The sequence below is a fragment of the Amblyraja radiata genome, unplaced genomic scaffold, assembly GCF_010909765.2.
Source record: "Amblyraja radiata isolate CabotCenter1 unplaced genomic scaffold, sAmbRad1.1.pri S31, whole genome shotgun sequence".
NCBI classification, from domain to species: Eukaryota; Metazoa; Chordata; class Chondrichthyes; order Rajiformes; family Rajidae; genus Amblyraja; species Amblyraja radiata.
Window position 1 is genome coordinate 806628 of NW_022630147.1, and position 25891 is coordinate 832518.

Genomic DNA, 25891 nt, shown 5'->3' on the forward strand with positions numbered 1-25891 from the left:
GAGCTCTGAATGACACTGAACAAATGTCTACACAGCTGTGAGTACCCTTAATGTGGTTTGAAAATGAAAATATGGTCCACTCTCTCCCCTCTCCCCATATCTCCTCTCCCTCTCCCCCCCTCTCCTCCCCTCCCCCCTCTCCTCTCCCCCCCTCTCCTCTCCCCCCCTCTCCTCTCCTCTCCCCCTCCTCTCTCCCCCCTCTCCTCTCCCCCCCTCTTTTTCTCCCCCACCTCCCCGCCATCCGCTCCCCCACCGTCCCTCCCCTAAACCCCCCTCCACTCCACACACCCCTAACCCCTTCCCTCCACCCTCCCTCCCGGCTCCCCACCTTCAGCACACCCTCTCCCCCTCCCCTAAACCCCCTCCCCTCCACACCCCCTACCCTCTTCCCTCCACCCACCCCCTCTTCCCCACCTCACCCCCTCTCCTCCCCCACCTTTCCCCCTCACCCACCCTCCCTCTTCTCCTCTCCACTCCCCTCTCCCTCTTGCCCCTCTCTCTGTGTCTCTGTCTCTGCCCCTTCTCTCTCTGCCCTCACTCTCTACCCCCGCCCCCCCCTCTCTAGATGTGACTGCAAGTTGGGGGCTATGCGTCAGTAGATAGGGTGGTTATGGGGTAAAAGGAGCAAAGTAATATTAATATAATATCAAGGGGGTTAATTAGCGTGGGTGCGGGAGTAGTTAGTGTGTGTGACGCTGCATGCCGCCTCCCCCCCCCCCCCCCCCCCCCCCCCCCCACAACTGCACGTTGGGGGAACAGACCCAACGGGTCTGCACTTGGTCTAGTAATTTTATGTTTCTATAAGAAACCCCCTCATCCTTCTAAACTCCAGTGAATACAAGTGAAATTTTATTTTATGTGGCTATGTGTCATTGCTTTTTACTTAGTATTGCTGTATGGGAAGTCAAATATCACTGTACTGTAATTTATACATTTGACAATAAACTTGATAAGCTTTCCTCTATATCTATATTGATTTATCTATACTATTACTAAAACTCTCATCTTGTCCACTTCCGGTTTTTAAAAAATTGTGCAAAAATGGTAATCTACATCGCTAGAATGTTTTTGCCACCTTACTCACCGTTCTCCGCTCCAAGCGCAACAAGGTTTGTTCTGATCGGTGAAGTATTAGAAAAGTTGTGATTGTTTAAAAAAAATCATGAGATCAGCAGATTGGTCTTCTCACCTGTTAGTCATCATGAAGGTATCGCCCCTTTCGGAACCCACGGAGAATAAATTCCCGGAGGCCGGGCTGAGCCCGTGAGCAACATGCGGGCAGAGAGCCTCCGAGTGGGGTCAGCAGCTGATGCGTGAGGCCGAAAGCTGAAGGTGCGGTGTGAGCAGCATGCGAAGTGCGTCTGCTGCAACCGCCTCCCCATTCCCTCACCCCCATTCCACCTCTCCCCCCTCAACAACCTACCCCCCCACCCCCTTCCCCCATGCCCCCAGGACTGGGAATGGACAGACGACGTTTTGAGTCAGAACCCTTCTTAAGATTGATTAGAGAGGGTGGGGGGAGGAAGCTGGAAAAGAGAGATGGGGTCTGCCGAAGCCTGGAAAGTGATAGGTGGACACAAAATGCTGGAGTAACTCAGCGGGACAGGCATCATCTCTAGAGTGAAGGAACGGGTGATGTTTCACGTTGAGACCCTTCTTCAGAAGTGATAGGTGGATATAGGTGAGAGACACAAGAAACTGCAGATGCTGGAATCTTGCATCGAACACAATTTTGTTAGATGCACTGAATCTCTTGCCCAGTGTGGGGGAATGGAGGACCAGAGGACATGGGTTCAAGGTAAAGGGGAAAAGATTTAATAGGAATCTGAGGGGTAACTTTTTCACACAGGATGGTGGGTGTATTGAACAAGCTGCCGGAGGCGGTAGTTGAAGCTGGGACTATCCTAACGTACAAGAAACAGTTAGACAAATACATGGACAGGACTAGTTTGGAGGGATATGGACCAAACACAGGTAGGTGGGACTCATGTAGCCAGCATATCTTGGTCGGTGTGGGCAAGTTGGGCCGAAGGGCCTGCATCCACACTGTATAACTCTAGCACTCTTACTCAAAGTGCTGCAGTAACTCAGCGGGTCAGGCTGCATCTGTGGAAAACATGGATAAGTGACGTTTCACAGAGTGCTGGAGTAACTCAGTGGATCAGGCAGCCACTCTGGAGAGAAGGAGTGGGTGACGTTTCGGGTCGAGACTGAAGTCTTGACCCGAAATGTTATCAATTTCGTCCAGCATTTTGTGTCTACCTAAACATTGCCTATCCACGTGGCGGTGTGCCAGCAGTCTGAAGGAGTGGGCAAAGGTCTTGCCACAGCGGGCAGGTGAAGGGGCACTGGCCAGTGTGGACTCGCCGTTACTCCTGCAGATGGTCAAGGTGGGTGAAGCACTTACCACAGGATGGGCAGGGGAAGCTCACTGTTGTGTGTATTAAAAAGGGCATCAATAATACCGGTGTCCAAGAAGAGCAAGGTGACTATCGACCAGTGGCACTAACGTCTGTGGTGATAACGTGCTTTGAGGCTGATCATGGCGCAAATCAACTCCTACCTCGACAAAAACCTTGACCCACTGCAATTCACTTATCGCCACAGATCAATGGTGGATACGATCTCACTGGCTCTCCACCCCGCTCTGGACCACTTGGACAACAAAAACTCATATGTCAGGCTGTTAATCACTGACTACCGCTCGGCATTTAATACCATCATCCCCTCCAAGCTGGTTACCAAGCTCTCAGATCTGGATCTCTGCGCATCCCTCTGCAATTGGATCCTCGACTTCCTCATTCACAGACCGCAGTCTGTCCGTATTGGTGGAAGCCTCAATAACAATCAGCGCCGGAGCACCTCAAGGCTGCGTGCTCAGCCCCCTGCTGTACTCACTCTATACTCATGACTGCGTAGCCGGACATAGTGCGAACTCCATCATCAAGTTCGCCAACGACACCACTGTTGTGGGACGTATCACTGATGGGGACGAGTCAGAGTATAGAAGTGAGATCGACCGATTGACCAAGTGGTGCCAGCACAATAACCTGGCTCTCTACACCAGCAAAACCAAGGAACTAATTGTGGACTTCGGAAGGGGTAGGATGGGGAACCACAATCCCATTAATATCAACAAAGTCGATGGTGGATAGGGTCAAGAACTTCAAATTCCTGGGCGTACATATTTCCGAAGATCTCTCCTGGTCCCAGAACACTGATACAATCATAAAGAAAGCACATCAGCGCCTCTACTTCCTGAAAAGATTATGGTGAGTCGGTATGTCAAGGAGGACTCTCTAGAACTTCTACAGGTGCACAGTGGAGAACATGCTGACCGGTTGCATCGTGGCTTGGTTCGGCAACCTGAGCGTCCAGGATCGGAAAAGGCTGCAAAAAGTTGTGGCCACTGCCCAGTCCATCATCGGCTCTGACCTCCCTACCATCGTGGGGATCTATCGCAGGCGTTGCCTCAAAAAGGCTGGCAGCATCATCAAGGACCCACACCATCCCGGCCACACACTCATCTCTCCGCTGCCTTCAGGTAGGTACAGGAGCCTGAAATCTGCAACATCCAGGTTCAGGAACAGCTGCTTCCCCACAGTCATCAGACTATTAAACACAACTTCAAACAAACTATGAACTATAACAGTCTATTGCACTTTATCTGTTTATTTATGTGTGTCTATATATATTCTATGGTATATGGTCACAATGATCTGATCTGTATTTATGCCTAAAATATTCTGTTATGCTGCGGCAAGCAAGAATTTCATTGTCCTATCTGGGACACGAGACAATAAACTGTCTTGACTTGACTTGTATGGCAGTGCTGCCAAGGGCTGGACTTGCGGGCGAAACCCTTGCCACACTCAGCGCACACAAAGGGTCTCTCTCTGATGTGTATCCACTGGTGCTCCTGCAGTCACCGTGCGTTCTTGAAACGCTTGCCGCAGTGGGATCAGCCGCTCGCTGGCATGGGTCCGCCAGTGCTGCTGCAACTCCCGTGAGCTGTCAAACGCCTCACCGCAGTACGGGCAGTCGTAGGGCTGGCCACTGGTGTGCACGCGCTGGTGAGACAGGGCGTGGGAGTCCATGGCAAAGCGCTCTCCACACACTGGGTTGGGGATGGGGCGTTCGCAGTCGTGCACCCGCTGGTGGGACAGCAGGTTGTTGGAGCGGGTGAAGCCCTTGCCGCACTGGGCGCAGGTGAAGGGGCGCTCGCCGGTGTGGGTGTGCCGGTGCTCCAGCAGGCTGTTGGAACGTGTGAAGCATTTGCCGCAGTCGCTGCAGGTGTAGGGCCGCTCCCCGGTGTGCACACGCCTGTGCACCTTCAGTTCTGGCAACGATGTGAAGCCTTTGCCGCAGTTAGAGCAGGTGAAGGGCCGCTCACTGCTGTGCACCCGCCGGTGCTGCCATAGCCCTGACAACCGGGCAAATCTCATGCCGCAAGTGGAGCAACCATAGGGCTTCTCGCCTGTGTGCACCTGCCGATGGGCCTTCAGGACCTGCGCTGTCTTGAAACTCTTGCCGCAGATGGAACAGCCGAATGGCCTTTCGCCAGAGTGGACGCGTTTGTGCCGCCTCAGGGTACCGTAGCAGGCGAAGTTCTTGCCACACTCCGAGCAGTCGAAGGGGCGTTCTCCCGTGTGCACCCGCCGGTGGGCCTCCAGCCGGCTCGGGTGCTGCCAGGCCTTGCCACATACATCGCACTCATAAAGCTTCTCCTTATTGTGCCCCGTCATGTGGTCCTCCATCGAAGCTCAGCCCGCACAACGAGCAGATGGGGGGGGGGGGGGTGGGAGGGTGCTAACCCGCACCCTGGCCGCCCTCAATGGCCGCTCACTTCCCCGCCTCCTAAACCCTGCAAGAGGGGAACACAAATGGTCAACAAGCTGGCAAATAGGACATTATTAACGCGTGAACATTACTAGTGCTTGTAGGGAGGAGGGGGGAGGGGGTGAGAGTGGGAGAAGTGAGGGAAGGAGGGGAGGGGGAGAGGGGAGGTGGTGAGGAGGCAAGTGGGGAAGGGGGGGGTGCCCGCACTGACCTGGAGCATCGAGCATCCAGGCACCGCATTGAGCCGCCCGCCTGCACGTCCACCAGCCAGCCGCCCTGCGCCGTGGCATACCCCCGCCCTGCAACGTGATGCCTGCCACACGCACGCCGCGCACAACCGGCACCCTGATGTCACCCCCAATCCGATAATTGGCGCTGAGTCACATGGGGGCGGCGGCATGCACCATGGGAAGAAGAACCCACTGACGGGCAGCGCCAGTGGCCAATGGGAGAGTCCCGCCCTCTACGACGAGTAGAGCCAGTGGCCCCGGCCCCGACATCACCAAGGATCAGGTAGCGCCTACTCCTTGCATAGACCAATCAGAGCCGCAACACCGCCCCCGCTGCAGGTGACCACATCCTATAGGTCGAGCCGTAGACACGCCCCTCAGACAGACACCGCCCTCCGCCAAATGTTTTCGCCCATCCCACCCTAGCAACAGTTACCAATGCGCGGGCGGCCCCGCCCCCGCAGCTCCTACACCACGTAGTGGTGGGGGTGGGGGGGGGGGGGTGGAGGGGAAACAATCACAGCAGCTGCAGAGGTTGCAAACCTGAGATAAAACCTCAAGGGGGGGGGGGGGGCAGATTAAAAAAAGCAGTAACTCAGCGGGACGGGAAGCATCTCTGGAGAGAAGGAATAGCCGATGTTTCGAGGTTGAGACCCTTCCTCAGACTGAGAGTGGCAGGAGAGATATAGATGGTGATGTGGAGTGACATAGAAACATAGACAATAGGTGCAGGAGTAGGCCATTCGGCCCTTCAACCCAGCACCGACATTCAATACGATCACGACTGATCATGCACAATCAGTACCCCGTTCCTGTATCCCTTCATTCCGTCAGCCCTAACAGCTAAATCTAACTCTTTCTTGAAAACATCCAGTGAATTGTCCTCTGGTGCCTTTTGAGAATTCCAGATTCACAACTCTCTGGGTGAACATTTATTTCCTCTATATGGCCTCCTCCTTATTCTTAAACTGTGGCCCCCTGGTTCTGGACTCTCACAACATCGGGAACATGTTTCATGTCTCTAGCGTATCCAATCTCTTAATAATCTTATATGTTTCAATAAGATCTTTCATCCTTCTAAACCAGGTTGAGTGAATGGGCAGATTCGTGGCAGATGCAGTTTAATATAGATAAATGTGAGGTTATCCACTTTGGCGGCAAAAATAAGGGGGCAGATTATTATCTCAATGGGTTTAGGCTAGGTAAGGGGGAGGTGCAGCGAGACTTGGTGTCCTTGTACACCGGTCACTAAAAGTTGGCATGCAGGTACAGCAGGCAGTGAAGAAAGCTAATGGAATGTTGGCCTTCATAACAAGAGGATTTCAGTAGAGGATCAAAGATGTTCTACTGCAGTTGTATAGGGTTGTAAGACCACATCTGGAGTATTAAACTAGAACGGTTGGGGGAGGGACTCAAATAGAGAAAGCTAGTTGACAGTGTGTGAGGCAGGAGGCAGAGAAGGGAAGCATTCAGGCCCAACATGTAGGGGGGAAAGAAGAAAAAAATAATAAACAGAGAATAAGAGGTGGTGGGGTTGTTAAATTTGGGCGCAGAGAGACAGTGGGGTGTAAAATGAGGGTAGAAGGTAGCAAGGTGAAAAGTAAAAGTGGCAGGCAGACAAATCCAGGGCAAAAATCAAAAAGGGCAACTTTTCAACATAATTGTATATAAGGGGTAAGAGCATTGTAAAAACAAGCCCGAAGGCTTTGTGTCTCAATGCAAGGAGCATTCGTAATAAGGTGGATGAGTTGAATGTGCAAATAGCTATTAATGATTATGATATATGGGACGACAGATGGCACAATGGGCTAAGTGTTCGGCTGGCTACCGGAAGGTAGCTGGTTCGAATCCCGCTTGGAGTGCATACTGTCGTTGTGTCCTTGGGCAAGACACTTCACCCACCTTTGCCTGTGTGTGTCCTTGGGCAAGACACTTCACCCACCTTTGCCTGTGTGTGTGGATCTAATTATGTGAAGCACTTTGGGGTCAATGCAAGTTGACTAAAAATGTGCTATATAAATAAAGAAATGTAATTTAAATTTATAGTTGGGATCACGGAGACATGGCTCCAGGGTGACCAAGGCTGGGAGCTCAACATCCAGGGATATTCCATATTCAGGAGGGATAGACAGAAAGGAAAAGGAGGTGGGGTAGCGTTACTGGTTAGAGAGGAGATTAACGCAATGGAAAGGAAGGACATTAGCTTGGAGGATGTGGAATCGATATGGGTAGAGCTGCAAAACACTAAGGGGCAGGAAACACTAGTGGGTGTTGTGTACAGGCCACCAAACAGTAGTAGTGGAGTTGGGGATGGCATCAAACAGGAAATTAGAAATGCGTGCAACAAAGGAAAAACAGTTAGAATGGGTGACTTCAATCCACATATAGATTGGGTGAATCAAATTGGCAGGGGTGCTGAGGAAGAGGATTTCTTGGAATGTATGCGGGATAGTTTTCTAAACCAACATGTTGAGGAACCAACGAGAGAGCAGGCTATTCTAGACTGGGTATTGAGTAATGAGGAAGGGTTAGTTAGCGGTTTTGTTGTGTGTGGCCCCTTGGGCAAGAGTGACCATAATATGGTTGAGTTCTTCATTAGGATGGAGAGTGACATTATTAATTCAGAAACAAGGGTTCTGAACTTAAGGAAAGGTAACTTTCAGGGTATGAGACGTGAATTGGCCAAGATTGACTGGCAATTGATTCTTAAAGGGTTGACGGTGGATATGCAATGGAAGGCATTTAAAGACTACATGGATGAACTACAACAATTGTTCATCCCAGTTTGGCAAAATAATAAATCAGGGAAGGTAGTGCATCCGTGGATAACAAGGGAAATCAGGGATAGTATCAAAACAAAAGATGAAGCGTACAAATTAGCCAGAAAAAGCAGCCTACCAGAGGACTGGGGGAAATTCAGAGTCCAGCAGAGGACAAAGGGCTTAATTAGGAAAGGGAAAATAGATTATGAAAGAAAACTGGCAGGAATCATAAAAACTGACTGCAAACATTTTTATAGATATGTGAAGAGAAAGAGATTAGTTAAAACAAATGTGGGTCCCTTTGCGTCAGAAACAGGTGAATTGATCATGGGGAACAAGAACATGGCAGACCAATTGAATAACTACTTTGGTTCCGTCTTCACTAAGGAAGACATAAATAATCTGCCGGAAATAGCAGGGGGACGCGGGTCAAATGAGATGGAGGAACTGAGTGAAATCCAGGTTAGCCGGGAAGTGGTGTTAGGTAAATTGAATGGATTAAAGGCCGATAATTCCCCAGGGCCGGTTCGGCTGCATCCCAGAGTACTTAAGGAAGTAGCCCCAGAAATAGTGGATGCATTAGTGATAATTTTTCAAAACTCTTTAGATTCTGGAGTTGTTCCTGAGGTAGCTAATGTAACCCCACTTTTAAAAAAGGGAGGGAGAGAGAAAACGGGTAATTATAGACCGGTTAGTCTAACATCGGTAGTGGGGAAACTGCTAGAGTCTACTTTCCTGTTTTTGCCACCAAAGTGGATAACCTCACATTATTAAAGATGGGATAGCAGCACATTTGGAAAGTGGTGAAATCATTGGACAAAGTCAGCATGGATTTACGAAACGTAAATCATGTCTGACGAATCTTACAGAATTTTTCGAGGATGTAACTAGTAGAGTGTATAAGGGAGAACCAGTGGATGTGTTATATCTGGACTTTCGGAAGGTCCCACATAAGAGATTAGTATACAAACTTAAAGCACACGGTATTGGGGGTTCAGTATTGATGTGGATAGAGAACTGGCTAGCAAACAGGAAGCTAAGAGTAGGAGTAAACGGGTCCTTTTCAGATTGGCAGGGAGTGACTAGTGGGGTACCGCAAGGCTCAGTGCTGTGACCCCAGCTATTTTACAATGTATATTAATGATTTGCACGAGGGAATTGAATGTAACATTTCCAAGTTTGCGGATGACACGAAGCTTGGGGGCAGTGTTAGCTGTGAGGAGGATGCTAGGAGGCTGCAAGGTGACTTGGATAGGCTGGGTGAGTGGGCAAATGCATGGCAGATGCAGTATAATGTGGATAAATGTGAGGTTATCCACTTTGGTGGCAAAAACAGGAAAGTAGACTATTATCTAAATGGTGGCCGATTAGGAAAAGGGGAGATGCAACGAGACCTGGGTGTCATGGTACACCAGTCATTGAAAGTAGGCATGCAGGTGCAGCAGGCAGTGAAAAAAGCGAATGGTATGTTAGCATTCATAGCAAAAGGATTTGAGTATAGGAGCAGGGAGGTTCTACTGCAGTTGTACAGGGTATTGGTGAGACCACCCCTGGAATATTGTGTACAGTTTTGGTCTCCAAATCCATTCTTGCCTTAGAGGGAGTTCAGAGAAGGTTCACCAGACTGATTCCTGGGGTGGCAGGACTTTCATATGAAGAAAGACTGGATAGACTTGGCTTGTTCTCGCTAGAATTTAGAAGATTGAGGGGGGATCTTATAGAAACTTACAAAATTCTTAGGGGTTTGGACAGGCTAGATGCAGGAAGATTGTTCCCGATGTTGGGGAAGTCCTGGACAAGGGGTCACAGTTTAAGGATAACGGGGAAATCCTTTAGGACCGAGATGAGAAAAACATTTTTCACACAGAGAGTGGTGAGGCTCGGGAACTCTCTGCCACAGAAGGTAGCTGATGCCAGTTCATTGGCTATATTTAAGAGGGAGTTAGATGTGGCCCTTGTGGCTAAATGGGATAAGGGGGTACGTTGAGAAGGCAGGTACAGGATACTGAGTTGGATGATCAGCCATGATCATATTGAATGGCTCGAAGGGCCGAATGGCCTACTCCTGCACATATTTTCTATGTTTCTATGTATTGTGTACAGTTTTGGTCTCCTAATTTGAGGAAGGTTATCCTTATGATTGAGGCAGGGCAGCGTATGTTCACGAGATTGATCCCTGGGATGGCGGGGGTCATATGAGGAAAGATTGAAAAGACTAGGCTTGTATTCACTGGAGTTTAGAAGGATGGGGAGGGGGGGATCTTATAGAAACATATAAAATTATAAAAGGACTGGACAAACTAGATGCAGGGAAAATGTTCCCAAGGTTGGGCGAGTCCAGAACCAGGGGCCACACACTTAGAATAAAGGGAAGGACATTTTCTCACCCAAGAATGAGGTGAGAAAAAACATTTTCACCCAACGAGTTGTAGTTTTGTGGAATTCCCTGCCACAGAGGGCAGTGGAGGTCAAGTCTGGGTGGATTTAAGAGAGAGTTAGATAGAGCTCTAGGGGCTAGTGTAATCTAGGGATATGGGGAGAAGGCAGGCGCGGGTTATTGATTGGGAAGGTCCCACATAAAGGGCAACTTTTCAACATAATTGTATATAAGGGGTAAGAGCATTGTAAAAACAAGCCCGAAGGCTTTGTGTCTCAATGCAAGGAGCATTCGTAATAAGGTGGATGAGTTGAATGTGCAAATAGCTATTAATGATTATGATATAGTTGGGATCACGGAGACATGGCTCCAGGGTGACCAAGGCTGGGAGCTCAACATCCAGGGATATTCCATATTCAGGAGGGATAGACAGAAAGGAAAAGGAGGTGGGGTAGCGTTACTGGTTAGAGAGGAGATTAACGCAATGGAAAGGAAGGACATTAGCTTGGAGGATGTGGAATCGATATGGGTAGAGCTGCAAAACACTAAGGGGCAGGAAACACTAGTGGGTGTTGTGTACAGGCCATCAAACAGTGGTAGTGGAGTTGGGGATGGCATCAAACAGGAAATTAGAAATGCGTGCAACAAAGGAAAAACAGTTAGAATGGGTGACTTCAATCCACATATAGATTGGGTGAATCAAATTGGCAGGGGTGCTGAGGAAGAGGATTTCTTGGAATGTATGCGGGATAGTTTTCTAAACCAACATGTTGAGGAACCAACGAGAGAGCAGGCTATTCTAGACTGGGTATTGAGTAATGAGGAAGGGTTAGTTAGCAGTTTTGTTGTGTGTGGCCCCTTGGGCAAGAGTGACCATAATATGGTTGAGTTCTTCATTAGGATGGAGAGTGACATTATTAATTCAGAAACAAGGGTTCTGAACTTAAGGAAAGGTAACTTTGAGGGTATGAGATGTGAATTGGCCAAGATTGACTGGCAATTGATTCTTAAAGGGTTGACGGTGGATATGCAATGGAAGGCATTTAAAGACTGCATGGATGAACTACAACAATTGTTCATCCCAGTTTGGCAAAATAATAAATCAGGGAAGGTAGTGCATCCGTGGATAACAAGGGAAATCAGGGATGGTATCAAAACAAAAGATGAAGCGTACAAATTAGCCAGAAAAACCAGCCTACCAGAGGACTGGGGGAAATTCAGAGTCCAGCAGAGGACAAAGGGCTTAATTAGGAAAGGGAAAATAGATTATGAAAGAAAACTGGCAGGAATCATAAAAACTGACTGCAAACACTTTTATAGATATGTGAAGAGAAAGAGATTAGTTAAAACAAATGTAGGTCCCTTTGCGTCAGAAACAGGTGAATTGATCATGGGGAACAAGAACATGGCAGACCAATTGAATAACTACTTTGGTTCCGTCTTCACTAAGGAAGACATAAATAATCTGCCGGAAATAGCAGGGGGACGCGGGTCAAATGAGATGGAGGAACTGAGTGAAATCCAGGTTAGCCGGGAAGTGGTGTTAGGTAAATTGAATGGATTAAAGGCCGATAAATCCCCAGGGCCGGTTCGGCTGCATCCCAGAGTACTTAAGGAAGTAGCCCCAGAAATAGTGGATGCATTAGTGATAATTTTTCAAAACTCTTTAGATTGTGGAGTTGTTCCTGAGGTAGCTAATGTAACCCCACTTTTAAAAAAGGGAGTGAGAGAGAAAACGGTGAATTACAGACCGGTTAGTCTAACATCGGTAGGTACACAAAATTGCTGGAGAAACTCAGCGGGTGCAGCAGCATCTATGGAGCGAAGGAAACAGGTGACGTTTCGGGCCGAAACCCTTCTTCAGACTGATGGGTGGGGGGGAGAAGGAAGGAAAAGGGGAGGAGGAGGAGCCCGAGGGCGGGCGGATGGGAGGGTGGGAGGAGACAGCTAGAGGGTTGAGGAAGGGGAGGAGACAGCAAGGACTAGCAAAATTGGGAGAATTCAATGTTAATGCCATCCGGACGCAAGGTCCCCAGACGGAATATGAGGTGCTGTTCCTCCAATTTCCGCTGTTGCTCACTCTGGCAATGGAGGAGACCCAGGACAGAGAGGTCGGATTGGGAATGGGAGGGGGAGTTGAAGTGCTGAGCCACCGGGAGGTCAGGTTGGTTATTGCGGACTGAGCGGTCTAACATCGGTAGTGGGGAAACTGCTAGAGTCTACTTTCCTGTTTTTGCCACCAAAGTGGATAACCTCACATTATTAAAGATGGGATAGCAGCACATTTGGAAAGTGGTGAAATCATTGAACAAAGTCAGCATGGATTTACGAAAGGTAAATCATGTCTGACGAATCTTACAGAATTTTTCGAGGATGTAACTAGTAGAGTGTATAAGGGAGAACCAGGGGATGTGTTATATCTGGACTTTCGGAAGGTCCCACATAAGAGATTAGTATACAAACTTAAAGCACACGGTATTGGGGGTTCAGTATTGATGTGGATAGAGAACTGGCTAGCAAACAGGAAGCAAAGAGTAGGAGTAAACGGGTCCTTTTCAGATTGGCAGGGAGTGACTAGTGGGGTACCGCAAGGCTCAGTGCTGTGACCCCAGCTATTTTACAATGTATATTAATGATTTGGACGATGGAATTGAATGCAACATTTCCAAGTTTGCGGATGACACGAAGCTGGGGGGCAGTGTTAGCTGTGAGGAGGATGCTAGGAAGCTGCAAGGTGACTTGGATAGGCTGGGTGAGTGGGCAAATGCATGGCAGATGCAGTATAATGTGGATAAATGTGAGGTTATCCACTTTGGTGGCAAAAACAGGAACGTAGACTATTATCTAAATGGTGGCCGATTAGGAAAAGGGGAGATGCAACGAGACCTGGGTGTCATGGTACACCAGTCATTGAAAGTAGGCATGCAGGTGCAGCAGGCAGTGAAAAAAGCGAATGGTATGTTAGCATTCATAGCAAAAGGATTTGAGTATAGGAGCAGGGAGGTTCTACTGCAGTTGTACAGGGTATTGGTGAGACCACCCCTGGAATATTGTGTACAGTTTTGGTCTCCAAATCCATTCTTGCCTTAGAGGGAGTTCAGAGAAGGTTCACCAGACTGATTCCTGGGGTGGCAGGACTTTCATATGAAGAAAGACTGGATAGACTTGGCTTGTACTCGCTAGAATTTAGAAGATTGAGGGGGGATCTTATAGAAACTTACAAAATTCTTAGGGGTTTGGACAGGCTAGATGCAGGAAGATTGTTCCCGATGTTGGGGAAGTCCTGGACAAGGGGTCACAGTTTAAGGATAACGGGGAAATCCTTTAGGACCGAGATGAGAAAAACATTTTTCACACAGAGAGTGGTGAGGCTCGGGAACTCTCTGCCACAGAAGGTAGTTGATGCCAGTTCATTGGCTATATTTAAGAGGGAGTTAGATGTGGCCCTTGTGGCTAAATGGGATAAGGGGGTACGTTGAGAAGGCAGGTACAGGATACTGAGTTGGATGATCAGCCATGATCATATTGAATGGCGGTGCAGGCTCGAAGGGCCGAATGGCCTACTCCTGCACATATTTTCTATGTTTCTATGTATTGTGTACAGTTTTGGTCTCCTAATTTGAGGGAGGTTATCCTTATGATTGAGGCAGGGCAGCGTATGTTCACGAGATTGATCCCTGGGATGGCGGGGGTCATATGACGCCCGAAAGATTGAAAAGACTAGGCTTGTATTCACTGGAGTTTAGAAGGAAGGGGGGGGGGGGGATCCTTATAGAAACATATAAAATTATAAAAGGACTGGACAAACTAGATGCAGGGAAAATGTTCCCAAGGTTGGGCGAGTCCAGAACCAGGGGCCACACACTTAGAATAAAGGGAAGGACATTTTCTCACCCAAGAATGAGGTGAGAAAAAACATTTTCACCCAGCGAGTTGTAGTTTTGTGGAATTCCCTGCCCCAGAGGGCAGTGGAGGCCAAGTCTGGATGGATTTAAGAGAGAGTTAGATAGAGCTCTAGGGGCTAGTGTAATCAAGGGATATGGGGAGAAGGCAGGCGCGGGTTATTGATTGGGAAGGTCCCACATAAAGGGCAACCTTTCAACATAATTGTATATAAGGGGTAAGAGCATTGTAAAAACAAGCCCGAAGGCTTTGTGTCTCAATGCAAGGAGCATTCGTAATAAGGTGGATGAGTTGAATGTGCAAATAGCTATTAATGATTATGATATAGTTGGGATCACGGAGACATGGCTCCAGGGTGACCAAGGCTGGGAGCTCAACATCCAGGGATATTCCATATTCAGGAGGGATAGACAGAAAGGAAAAGGAGGTGGGGTAGCGTTACTGGTTAGAGAGGAGATTAACGCAATGGAAAGGAAGGACATTAGCTTGGAGGATGTGGAATCGATATGGGTAGAGCTGCAAAACACTAAGGGGCAGGAAACACTAGTGGGTGTTGTGTACAGGCCATCAAACAGTGGTAGTGGAGTTGGGGATGGCATCAAACAGGAAATTAGAAATGCGTGCAACAAAGGAAAAACAGTTAGAATGGGTGACTTCAATCCACATATAGATTGGGTGAATCAAATTGGCAGGGGTGCTGAGGAAGAGGATTTCTTGGAATGTATGCGGGATAGTTTTCTAAACCAACATGTTGAGGAACCAACGAGAGAGCAGGCTATTCTAGACTGGGTATTGAGTAATGAGGAAGGGTTAGTTAGCAGTTTTGTTGTGTGTGGCCCCTTGGGCAAGAGTGACCATAATATGGTTGAGTTCTTCATTAGGATGGAGAGTGACATTATTAATTCAGAAACAAGGGTTCTGAACTTAAGGAAAGGTAACTTTGAGGGTATGAGATGTGAATTGGCCAAGATTGACTGGCAATTGATTCTTAAAGGGTTGACGGTGGATATGCAATGGAAGGCATTTAAAGAATGCGTGGATGAACTACAACAATCCCAGTTTGGCAAAATAATAAATCAGGGAAGGTAGTGCATCCGTGGATAACAAGGGAAATCAGGGATAGTATCAAAACAAAAGATGAAGCGTACAAATTAGCCAGAAAATCCAGCCTACCAGAGGACTGGGGGAAATTCAGAGTCCAGCAGAGGACAAAGGGCTTAATTAGGAAAGGGAAAATAGATTATGAAAGAAAACTGGCAGGAATCATAAAAACTGACTGCAAACATTTTTATAGATATGTGAAGAGAAAGAGATTAGTTAAAACAAATGTAGGTCCCTTTGCGTCAGAAACAGGTGAATTGATCATGGGGAACAAGAACATGGCAGACCAATTGAATAACTACTTTGGTTCCGTCTTCACTAAGGAAGACATAAATAATCTGCCGGAAATAGCAGGGGGACGCGGGTCAAATGAGATGGAGGAACTGAGTGAAATCCAGGTTAGCCGGGAAGTGGTGTTAGGTAAATTGAATGGATTAAAGGCCGATAATTCCCCAGGGCCGGTTCGGCTGCATCCCAGAGTACTTAAGGAAGTAGCCCCAGAAATAGTGGATTGGGAAGGTCCCACATAAAGGGCAACCTTTCAACATAATTGTATATAAGGGGTAAGAGCATTGTAAAAACAAGCCCGAAGGCTTTGTGTCTCAATGCAAGGAGCATTCGTAATAAGGTGGATGAGTTGAATGTGCAAATAGCTATTAATGATTATGATATAGTTGGGATCACGGAGACATGGCTCCAGGGTGACCAAGGCTGGGAGCTCAACATCCAGGGATATTCCATATTCAGGAGGGATAGACAGAAAGGAAAAGGAGGTGGGGTAGCGTTGCTGGTTAGAGAGGAGATTAACGCAATGGAAAGGAAGGACATTAGCTTGGAGGATGTGGAATCGATATGGGTAGAGCTGCAAAACACTAAGGGGCAGGAAACACTAGTGGGTGTTGTGTACAGGCCACCAAACAGTAGTAGTGGAGTTGGGGATGGCATCAAACAGGAAATTAGAAATGCGTGCAACAAAGGAAAAACAGTTAGAATGGGTGACTTCAATCCACATATAGATTGGGTGAATCAAATTGGCAGGGGTGCTGAGGAAGAGGATTTCTTGGAATGTATGCGGGATAGTTTTCTAAACCAACATGTTGAGGAACCAACGAGAGAGCAGGCTATTCTAAACTGGGTATTGAGTAATGAGGAAGGGTTAGTTAGCAGTTTTGTTGTGTGTGGCCCCTTGGGCAAGAGTGACCATAATATGGTTGAGTTCTTCATTAGGATGGAGAGTGACATTATTAATTCAGAAACAAGGGTTCTGAACTTAAGGAAAGGTAACTTTGAGGGTATGAGATGTGAATTGGCCAAGATTGACTGGCAATTGATTCTTAAAGGGTTGACGGTGGATATGCAATGGAAGGCATTTAAAGACTGCGTGGATGAACTACAACAATTGTTCATCCCAGTTTGGCAAAATAATAAATCAGGGAAGGTAGTGCATCCGTGGATAACAAGGGAAATCAGGGATAGTATCAAAACAAAAGATGAAGCGTACAAATTAGCCAGAAAAACCAGCCTACCAGAGGACTGGGGGAAATTCAGAGTCCAGCAGAGGACAAAGGGCTTAATTAGGAAAGGGAAAATAGATTATGAAAGAAAACTGGCAGGAATCATAAAAACTGACTGCAAACACTTTTATAGATATGTGAAGAGAAAGAGATTAGTTAAAACAAATGTAGGTCCCTTTGCGTCAGAAACAGGTGAATTGATCATGGGGAACAAGAACATGGCAGACCAATTGAACAACTACTTTGGTTCCGTCTTCACTAAGGAAGACATAAATAATCTGCCGGAAATAGCAGGGGGACGCGGGTCAAATGAGATGGAGGAACTGAGTGAAATCCAGGTTAGCCTGGAAGTGGTGTTAGGTAAATTGAATGGATTAAAGGCCGATAAATCCCCAGGGCCGGTTCGGCTGCATCCCAGAGTACTTAAGGAAGCAGCCCCAGAAATAGTGGATGCATTAGTGATAATTTTTCAAAACTCTTTAGATTCTGGAGTTGTTCCTGAGGTAGCTAATGTAACCCCACTTTTAAAAAAGGGAGGGAGAGAGAAAACGGGGAATTACAGACCGGTTAGTCTAACATCGGTAGGTACACAAAATTGCTGGAGAAACTCAGCGGGTGCAGCAGCATCTATGGAGCGAAGGAAACAGGCGACGTTTCGGGCCGAAACCCTTCTTCAGACTGATGGGTGGGGGGGAGAAGGAAGGAAAAGGGGAGGAGGAGGAGCCCGAGGGCGGGCGGATGGGAGGGTGCGAGGAGACAGCTAGAGGGTTGAGGAAGGGGAGGAGACAGCAAGGACTAGCAAAATTGGGAGAATTCAATGTTAATGCCATCCGGACGCAAGGTCCCCAGACGGAATATGAGGTGCTGTTCCTCCAATTTCCGCTGTTGCTCACTCTGGCAATGGAGGAGACCCAGGACAGAGAGGTCGGATTGGGAATGGGAAGGGGAGTTGAAGTGCTGAGCCACCGGGAGGTCAGGTTGGTTATTGCGGACTGAGCGGTCTAACATCGGTAGTGGGGAAACTGCTAGAGTCTACTTTCCTGTTTTTGCCACCAAAGTGGATAACCTCACATTATTAAAGATGGGATAGCAGCACATTTGGAGTGGTGAAATCATTGAACAAAGTCAGCATGGATTTACGAAAGGTAAATCATGTCTGACGAATCTTACAGAATTTTTCGAGGATGTAACTAGTAGAGTGTATAAGGGAGAACCAGTGGATGTGTTATATCTGGACTTTCCGAAGGTCCCACATAAGAGATTAGTATACAAACTTAAACCACACGGTATTGGGGGTTCAGTATTGATGTGGATAGAGAACTGGCTAGCAAACAGGAAGCTAAGAGTAGTAGTAAACGGGTCCTTTTCAGATTGGCAGGGAGTGACTAGTGGGGTACCGCAAGGCTCAGTGCTGTGACCCCAGCTATTTTACAATGTATATTAATGATTTGGACGAGGGAATTGAATGCAACATTTCCAAGTTTGCGGATGACACGAAGCTGGGGGGCAGTGTTAGCTGTGAGGAGGATGCTAGGAGGCTGCAAGGTGACTTGGATAGGCTGGGTGAGTGGGCAAATGCATGGCAGATGCAGTATAATGTGGATAAATGTGAGGTTATCCACTTTGGTGGCAAAAACAGGAAAGTAGACTATTATCTAAATGGTGGCCGATTAGGAAAAGGGGAGATGCAACGAGACCTGGGTGTCATGGTACACCAGTCATTGAAAGTAGGCATGCAGGTGCAGCAGGCAGTGAAAAAAGCGAATGGTATGTTAGCATTCATAGCAAAAGGATTTGAGTATAGGAGCAGGGAGGTTCTACTGCAGTTGTACAGGGTATTGGTGAGACCACCCCTGGAATATTGTGTACAGTTTTGGTCTCCAAATCCATTCTTGCCTTAGAGGGAGTTCAGAGAAGGTTCACCAGACTGATTCCTGGGGTGGCAGGACTTTCATATGAAGAAAGACTGGATAGACTTGGCTTGTACTCGCTAGAATTTAGAAGATTGAGGGGGGATCTTATAGAAACTTACAAAATTCTTAGGGGTTTGGACAGGCTAGATGCAGGAAGATTGTTCCCGATGTTGGGGAAGTCCTGGACAAGGGGTCACAGTTTAAGGATAACGGGGAAATCCTTTAGGACCGAGATGAGAAAAACATTTTTCACACAGAGAGTGGTGAGGCTCGGGAACTCTCTGCCACAGATGAGATGGAGGAACTGAGTGAAATCCAGGTTAGCCGGGAAGTGGTGTTAGGTAAATTGAATGGATTAAAGGCCGATAAATCCCAGGCCCGGTTCGGCTGCATCCCAGAGTACTTAAGGAAGTAGCCCCAGAAATAGTGGATGCATTAGTGATAATTTTTCAAAACTCTTTAGATTCTGGAGTTGTTCCTGAGGTAGCTAATGTAACCCCACTTTAAAAAAAGGGAGGGAGAGAGAAAACGGGTAATTACAGACCGGTTAGTCTAACATCGGTAGTGGGGAAACTGCTAGAGTCTACTTTCCTGTTTTTGCCACCAAAGTGGATAACCTCACATTATTAAAGATGGGATAGCAGCACATTTGGAAAGTGGTGAAATCATTGGACAAAGTCAGCATGGATTTACGAAAGGTAAATCATGTCTGACGAATCTTACAGAATTTTTCGAGGATGTAACTAGTAGAGTGTATAAGGGAGAACCAGTGGATGTGTTATATCTGGACTTTCAGAAGGTCCCACATAAGAGATTAGTATACAAACCTAAAGCACACGGTATTGGGGGTTCAGTATTGATGTGGATAGAGAACTGGCTAGCAAACAGGAAGCAAAGAGTAGGAGTAAACGGGTGCTTTTCAGAATGGCAGGGAGTGACTAGTGGGGTACCGCAAGGCTCAGTGCTGTGACCCCAGCTATTTTACAATGTATATTAATGATTTGGACGAGGGAATTGAATGCAACATTTCCAAGTTTGCGGATGACACGAAGCTGGGGGGCAGTGTTAGCTGTGAGGAGGATGCTAGGAGGCTGCAAGGTGACTTGGATAGGCTGGGTGAGTGGGCAAATGCATGGCAGATGCAGTATAATGTGGATAAATGTGAGGTTATCCACTTTGGTGGCAAAAACAGGAAAGTAGACTCTTATCTAAATGGTGGCCGATTAGGAAAAGGGGAGATGCAATGAGACCTGGGTGTCATGGTACACCAGTCATTGAAAGTAGGCATGCAGGTGCAGCAGGCAGTGAAAAAAGCGAATGGTATGTTAGCATTCATAGCAAAAGGATTTGAGTATAGGAGCAGGGAGGTTCTACTGCAGTTGTACAGGGTATTGGTGAGACCACCCCTGGAATATTGTGTACAGTTTTGGTCTCCAAATCCATTCTTGCCTTAGAGGGAGTTCAGAGAAGGTTCACCAGACTGATTCCTGGGGTGGCAGGACTTTCATATGAAGAAAGACTGGATAGACTTGGCTTGTACTCGCTAGAATTTAGAAGATTGAGGGGGGATCTTATAGAAACTTACAAAATTCTTAGAGGTTTGGACAGGCTAGATGCAGGAAGATTGTTCCCGATGTTGGGGAAGTCCTGGACAAGGGGTCACAGTTTAAGGATAACGGGGAAATCCTTTAGGACCGAGATGAGAAAAACATTTTTCACACAGAGAGTGGTGAGGCTCGGGAACTCTCTGCCACAGAAGGTAGTTGATGCCAGTTCATTGGCTATATTTAAGAGGGAGTTAGATGTGGCCCTTGTGGCTAAATGGGATAAGGGGGTACGTTGAGAAGGCAGGTACAGGATACTGAGTTGGATGATCAGCCATGATCATATTGAATGGCGGTGCAGGCTCGAAGGGCCGAATGGCCTACTCCTGCACATATTTTCTATGTTTCTATGTATTGTGTACAGTTTTGGTCTCCTAATTTGAGGGAGGTTATCCTTATGATTGAGGCAGGGCAGCGTATGTTCACGAGATTGATCCCTGGGATGGCGGGGGTCATATGAGGAAAGATTGAAAAGACTAGGCTTGTATTCACTGGAGTTTAGAAGGATGGGGGGGGGGGGGGATCTTATAGAAACATATAAAATTATAAAAGGACTGGACAAACTAGATGCAGGGAAAATGTTCCCAAGGTTGGGCGAGTCCAGAACCAGGGGCCACACACTTAGAATAAAGGGAAGGACATTTTCTCACCCAAGAATGAGGTGAGAAAAAACATTTTCACCCAGCGAGTTGTAGTTTTGTGGAATTCCCTGCCACAGAGGGCAGTGGAGGCCAAGTCTGGGTGGATTTAAGAGAGAGTTAGATAGAGCTCTAGGGGCTAGTGCAATCAAGGGATATGGGGAGAAGGCAGGCGCGGGTTATTGATTGGGAAGGTCCCACATAAAGGGCAACTTTTCAACATAATTGTATATAAGGGGTAAGAGCATTGTAAAAACAAGCCCGAAGGCTTTGTGTCTCAATGCAAGGAGCATTCGTAATAAGGTGGATGAGTTGAATGTGCAAATAGCTATTAATGATTATGATATAGTTGGGATCACGGAGACATGGCTCCAGGGTGACCAAGGCTGGGAGCTCAACATCCAGGGATATTCCATATTCAGGAGGGATAGACAGAAAGGAAAAGGAGGTGGGGTAGCGTTACTGGTTAGAGAGGAGATTAACGCAATGGAAAGGAAGGACATTAGCTTGGAGGATGTGGAATCGATATGGGTAGAGCTGCAAAACACTAAGGGGCAGGAAACACTAGTGGGTGTTGTGTACAGGCCACCAAACAGTAGTAGTGGAGTTGGGGATGGCATCAAACAGGAAATTAGAAATGCGTGCAACAAAGGAAAAACAGTTAGAATGGGTGACTTCAATCCACATATAGATTGGGTGAATCAAATTGGCTGGGGTGCTGAGGAAGAGGATTTCTTGGAATGTATGCGGGATAGTTTTCTAAACCAACATGTTGAGGAACCAACGAGAGAGCAGGCTATTCTAGACTGGGTATTGAGTAATGAGGAAGGGTTAGTTAGCAGTTTTGTTGTGTGTGGCCCCTTGGGCAAGAGTGACCATAATATGGTTGAGTTCTTCATTAGGATGGAGAGTGACATTATTAATTCAGAAACAAGGGTTCTGAACTTAAGGAAAGGTAACTTTGAGGGTATGAGATGTGAATTGGCCAAGATTGACTGGCAATTGATTCTTAAAGGGTTGACGGTGGATATGCAATGGAAGGCATTTAAAGACTGCATGGATGAACTACAACAATTGTTCATCCCAGTTTGGCAAAATAATAAATCAGGGAAGGTAGTGCATCCGTGGATAACAAGGGAAATCAGGGATAGTATCAAAACAAAAGATGAAGCGTACAAATTAGCCAGAAAAACCAGCCTACCAGAGGACTGGGGGAAATTCAGAGTCCAGCAGAGGACAAAGGGCTTAATTAGGAAAGGGAAAATAGATTATGAAAGAAAACTGGCAGGAATCATAAAAACTGACTGCAAACATTTTTATAGATATGTGAAGAGAAAGAGATTAGTTAAAACAAATGTAGGTCCCTTTGCGTCAGAAACAGGTGAATTGATCATGGGGAACAAGAACATGGCAGACCAATTGAATAACTACTTTGGTTCCGTCTTCACTAAGGAAGACATAAATAATCTGCCGGAAATAGCAGGGGGACGCGGGTCAAATGAGATGGAGGAACTGAGTGAAATCCAGGTTAGCCGGGAAGTGGTGTTAGGTAAATTGAATGGATTAAAGGCCGATAAATCCCCAGGGCCGGTTCGGCTGCATCCCAGAGTACTTAAGGAAGTAGCCCCAGAAATAGTGGATGCATTAGTGATAATTTTTCAAAACTCTTTAGATTCTGGAGTTGTTCCTGAGGTAGCTAATGTAACCCCACTTTTAAAAAAGGGAGGGAGAGAGAAAATGGGTAATTACAGACCGGTTAGTCTAACATCGGTAGTGGGGAAACTGCTAGAGTCTACTTTCCTGTTTTTGCCACCAAAGTGGATAACCTCACATTATTAAAGATGGGATAGCAGCACATTTGGAAAGTGGTGAAATCATTGGACAAAGTCAGCATGGATTTACGAAACGTAAATCATGTCTGACGAATCTTACAGAATTTTTCGAGGATGTAACTAGTAGAGTGTATAAGGGAGAACCAGTGGATGTGTTATATCTGGACTTTCAGAAGGTCCCACATAAGAGATTAGTATACAAACTTAAAGCACACGGTATTGGGGGTTCAGTATTGATGTGGATAGAGAACTGGCTAGCAAACAGGAAGCAAAGAGTAGGAGTAAACGGGTCCTTTTCAGATTGGCAGGGAGTGACTAGTGGGGTACCGCAAGGCTCAGTGCTGGGACCCCAGCTATTTTACAATGTATATTAATGATTTGCACGAGGGAATTGAATGTAACATTTCCAAGTTTGCGGATGACACGAAGCTTGGGGGCAGTGTTAGCTGTGAGGAGGATGCTAGGAGGCTGCAAGGTGACTTGGATAGGCTGGGTGAGTGGGCAAATGCATGGCAGATGCAGTATAATGTGGATAAATGTGAGGTTGTCCACTTTGGTGGCAAAAACAGGAAAGTAGACTATTATCTAAATGGTGGCCGATTAGGAAAAGGGGAGATGCAACGAGACCTGGGTGTCATGGTACACCAGTCATTGAAAGTAGGCATGCAGGTGCAGCAGGCAGTGAAAAAAAGCGAATGGTATGTTAGCATTCATAGCAAAAGGATTTGAGTATAGGAGCAGGGAGGTTCTACTGCAGTTGTACAGGGTATTGGTGAGACCACCCCTGGAATATTGTGTACAGTTTTGGTCTCCAAATCCATTCTTGCCTTAGAGGGAGTTCAGAGAAGGTTCACCAGACTGATTCCTGGGGTGGCAGGACTTTCATATGAAGAAAGACTGGATAGACTTGGCTTGTACTCGCTAGAATTTAGAAGATTGAGGGGGGATCTTATAGAAACTTACAAAATTCTTAGGGGTTTGGACAGGCTAGATGCAGGAAGATTGTTCCCGATGTTGGGGAAGTCCTGGACAAGGGGTCACAGTTTAAGGATAACGGGGAAATCCTTTAGGACCGAGATGAGAAAAACATTTTTCACACAGAGAGTGGTGAGGCTCGGGAACTCTCTGCCACAGAAGGTAGCTGATGCCAGTTCATTGGCTATATTTAAGAGGGAGTTAGATGTGGCCCTTGTGGCTAAATGGGATAAGGGGGTACGTTGAGAAGGCAGGTACAGGATACGGAGTTGGATGATCAGCCATGATCATATTGAATGGCTCGAAGGGCCAAATGGCCTACTCCTGCACATATTTTCTATGTTTCTATGTATTGTGTACAGTTTTGGTCTCCTAATTTGAGGAAGGTTATCCTTATGATTGAGGCAGGGCAGCGTATGTTCACGAGATTGATCCCTGGGATGGCGGGGGTCATATGAGGAAAGATTGAAAAGACTAGGCTTGTATTCACTGGAGTTTAGAAGGATGGGGGGGGGGATCTTATAGAAACATATAAAATTATAAAAGGACTGGACAAACTAGATGCAGGGAAAATGTTCCCAAGGTTGGGCGAGTCCAGAACCAGGGGCCACACACTTAGAATAAAGGGAAGGACATTTTCTCGCCCAAGAATGAGGTGAGAAAAAACATTTTCACCCAGCGAGTTGTGGTTTTATGGAATTCCCTGCCACAGAGGGCAGTGGAGGCCAAGTCTGGGTGGATTTAAGAGAGAGTTAGATAGAGCTCTAGGGGCTAGTGTAATCAAGGGATATGGGGAGAAGGCAGGCGCGGGTTATTGATTGGGAAGGTCCCACATAAAGGGCAACTTTTCAACATAATTGTATATAAGGGGTAAGAGTGTTGTAAAAACAAGCCCGAAGGCTTTGTGTCTCAATGCAAGGAGCATTCGTAATAAGGTGGATGAGTTGAATGTGCAAATAGCTATTAATCATTATGATATAGTTGGGATCACGGAGACATGGCTCCAGGGTGACCAAGGCTGGGAGCTCAACATCCAGGGATATTCCATATTCAGGAGGGATAGAGAGAAAGGAAAAGGAGGTGGGGTAGCGTTACTGGTTAGAGAGGAGATTAACGCAATGGAAAGGAAGGACATTAGCTTGGAGGATGTGGAATCGATATGGGTAGAGCTGCAAAACACTAAGGGGCAGGAAACACTAGTGGGTGGCGGCGCGGCGCAGGCGCGGGTTATTGATAGGGGATGATCAGCCATGATCATATTGAATGTCGGTGCTGGCTCGAATGGGCCGAATGACCTCCTCCTGCACCTATTGTCTATGTATCTATTAGACTGGGGTGGCTGCAGACAGAGAAACAATCACGCTGCGCCGCGGCCTCCCGCCGCCAGGAGGGCGCTGCAGACGGAGGACCAGAGGGCGCCCAGACATCTGACATGACATCCATCCGCATCATGACAAGGCGTCCGCACGCCTTGGGCCGCCCTCGGGAAGGGAGGAGGGGGAGAGGAGAGGACGCGGGGCCGAGCGGCGGCGGCGGCTGTTCCCACCTGAGCTCCCAGCGATGACAGGACAGGACAGGACGGCTCCCCCCGTCGACCCGCCACGACGCAGCGGCCCCGCCTCACGTGACCGGCCACCAGGTCCCGCCCCGTCCCTCCCCCACACTGACGGGCAGCGCCAGCGGCCAATGGGAGCGGGGTCCCGTATCCCCCCGCCCCCGACGTCACAAACGGCCAGGTCCCGCCCCCTCCCTCCCCCACACTGACGGGCAGCGCCAGCGGCCAATGGGAGCGGGGTCCCGTATCCCGCCCCTGACCTCACAAACGAACAGGTCCCGCCCCCTCGTTGCGTCTGATCCGTGTCCCCGCCGCCCCCCGGAGGTGAGCGCGTCCTATAGGTCGAGCCGTAGCCCCGCCCCGCGGACTGACGGCGCCCTCCGCCAATCGGAGCCGCCCATCCCGCCCTAGCGACGGTTGCCACGGCGCGGCCGGTCCCGCATCCGACGTCACAAAGGACTGGGTACCGCCCCTCCCAAACCTGAGATCAAACCTCAAGGGGGGGGGGGGGGTCCAGGCTGCAAAATGCTGCAGCAACTCAGCGGGACGGGCAGCGTCTCTGGGGAGATTAGATTGGATTAGATTATACCTTTAATAATCCTTTACAGGAAATTACAGTGCCACGACAGCTTCAAGACAGACATAACA

The 25891-nt window shown here is 47.6% G+C and overlaps 2 protein-coding genes across 2 annotated transcripts in view; one reads left to right on the forward strand and one right to left on the reverse strand.

The window, feature by feature from the left end:
- LOC116969375 (zinc finger protein 615-like) overlaps positions 1-25891 on the forward strand; it is an 864645-nt gene that overhangs the window by 666103 nt on the left and 172651 nt on the right. The window lies entirely within an intron of this gene.
- LOC116969370 (gastrula zinc finger protein XlCGF7.1-like) lies at positions 1193-25358 on the reverse strand. Its single transcript, XM_033016234.1, has 3 exons — positions 25235-25358; positions 4280-4864; positions 1193-1326 (listed from the first exon to the last, which is right to left on the reverse strand). The coding sequence occupies exons 2-3, from the start codon at positions 4755-4757 to the stop codon at positions 1193-1195; spliced, it is 612 nt and encodes a 203-aa protein (XP_032872125.1). The 5' UTR covers positions 4758-4864; positions 25235-25358.

Bases quoted from the DNA above. Each gene is read 5' to 3' on its own strand.
- LOC116969370 (XM_033016234.1), bottom strand. From the start codon at position 4,757: ATGGAGGACCACATGACGGGGCACAATAAGGAGAAGCTTTATGAGTGC. The intron at 1,327-4,279 runs GCAAATGCTTCA...CCGCACCTTCAG, and splicing joins CTACACCTGCAGCGACTGCG to CTTTCGGCCTCACGCATCAG.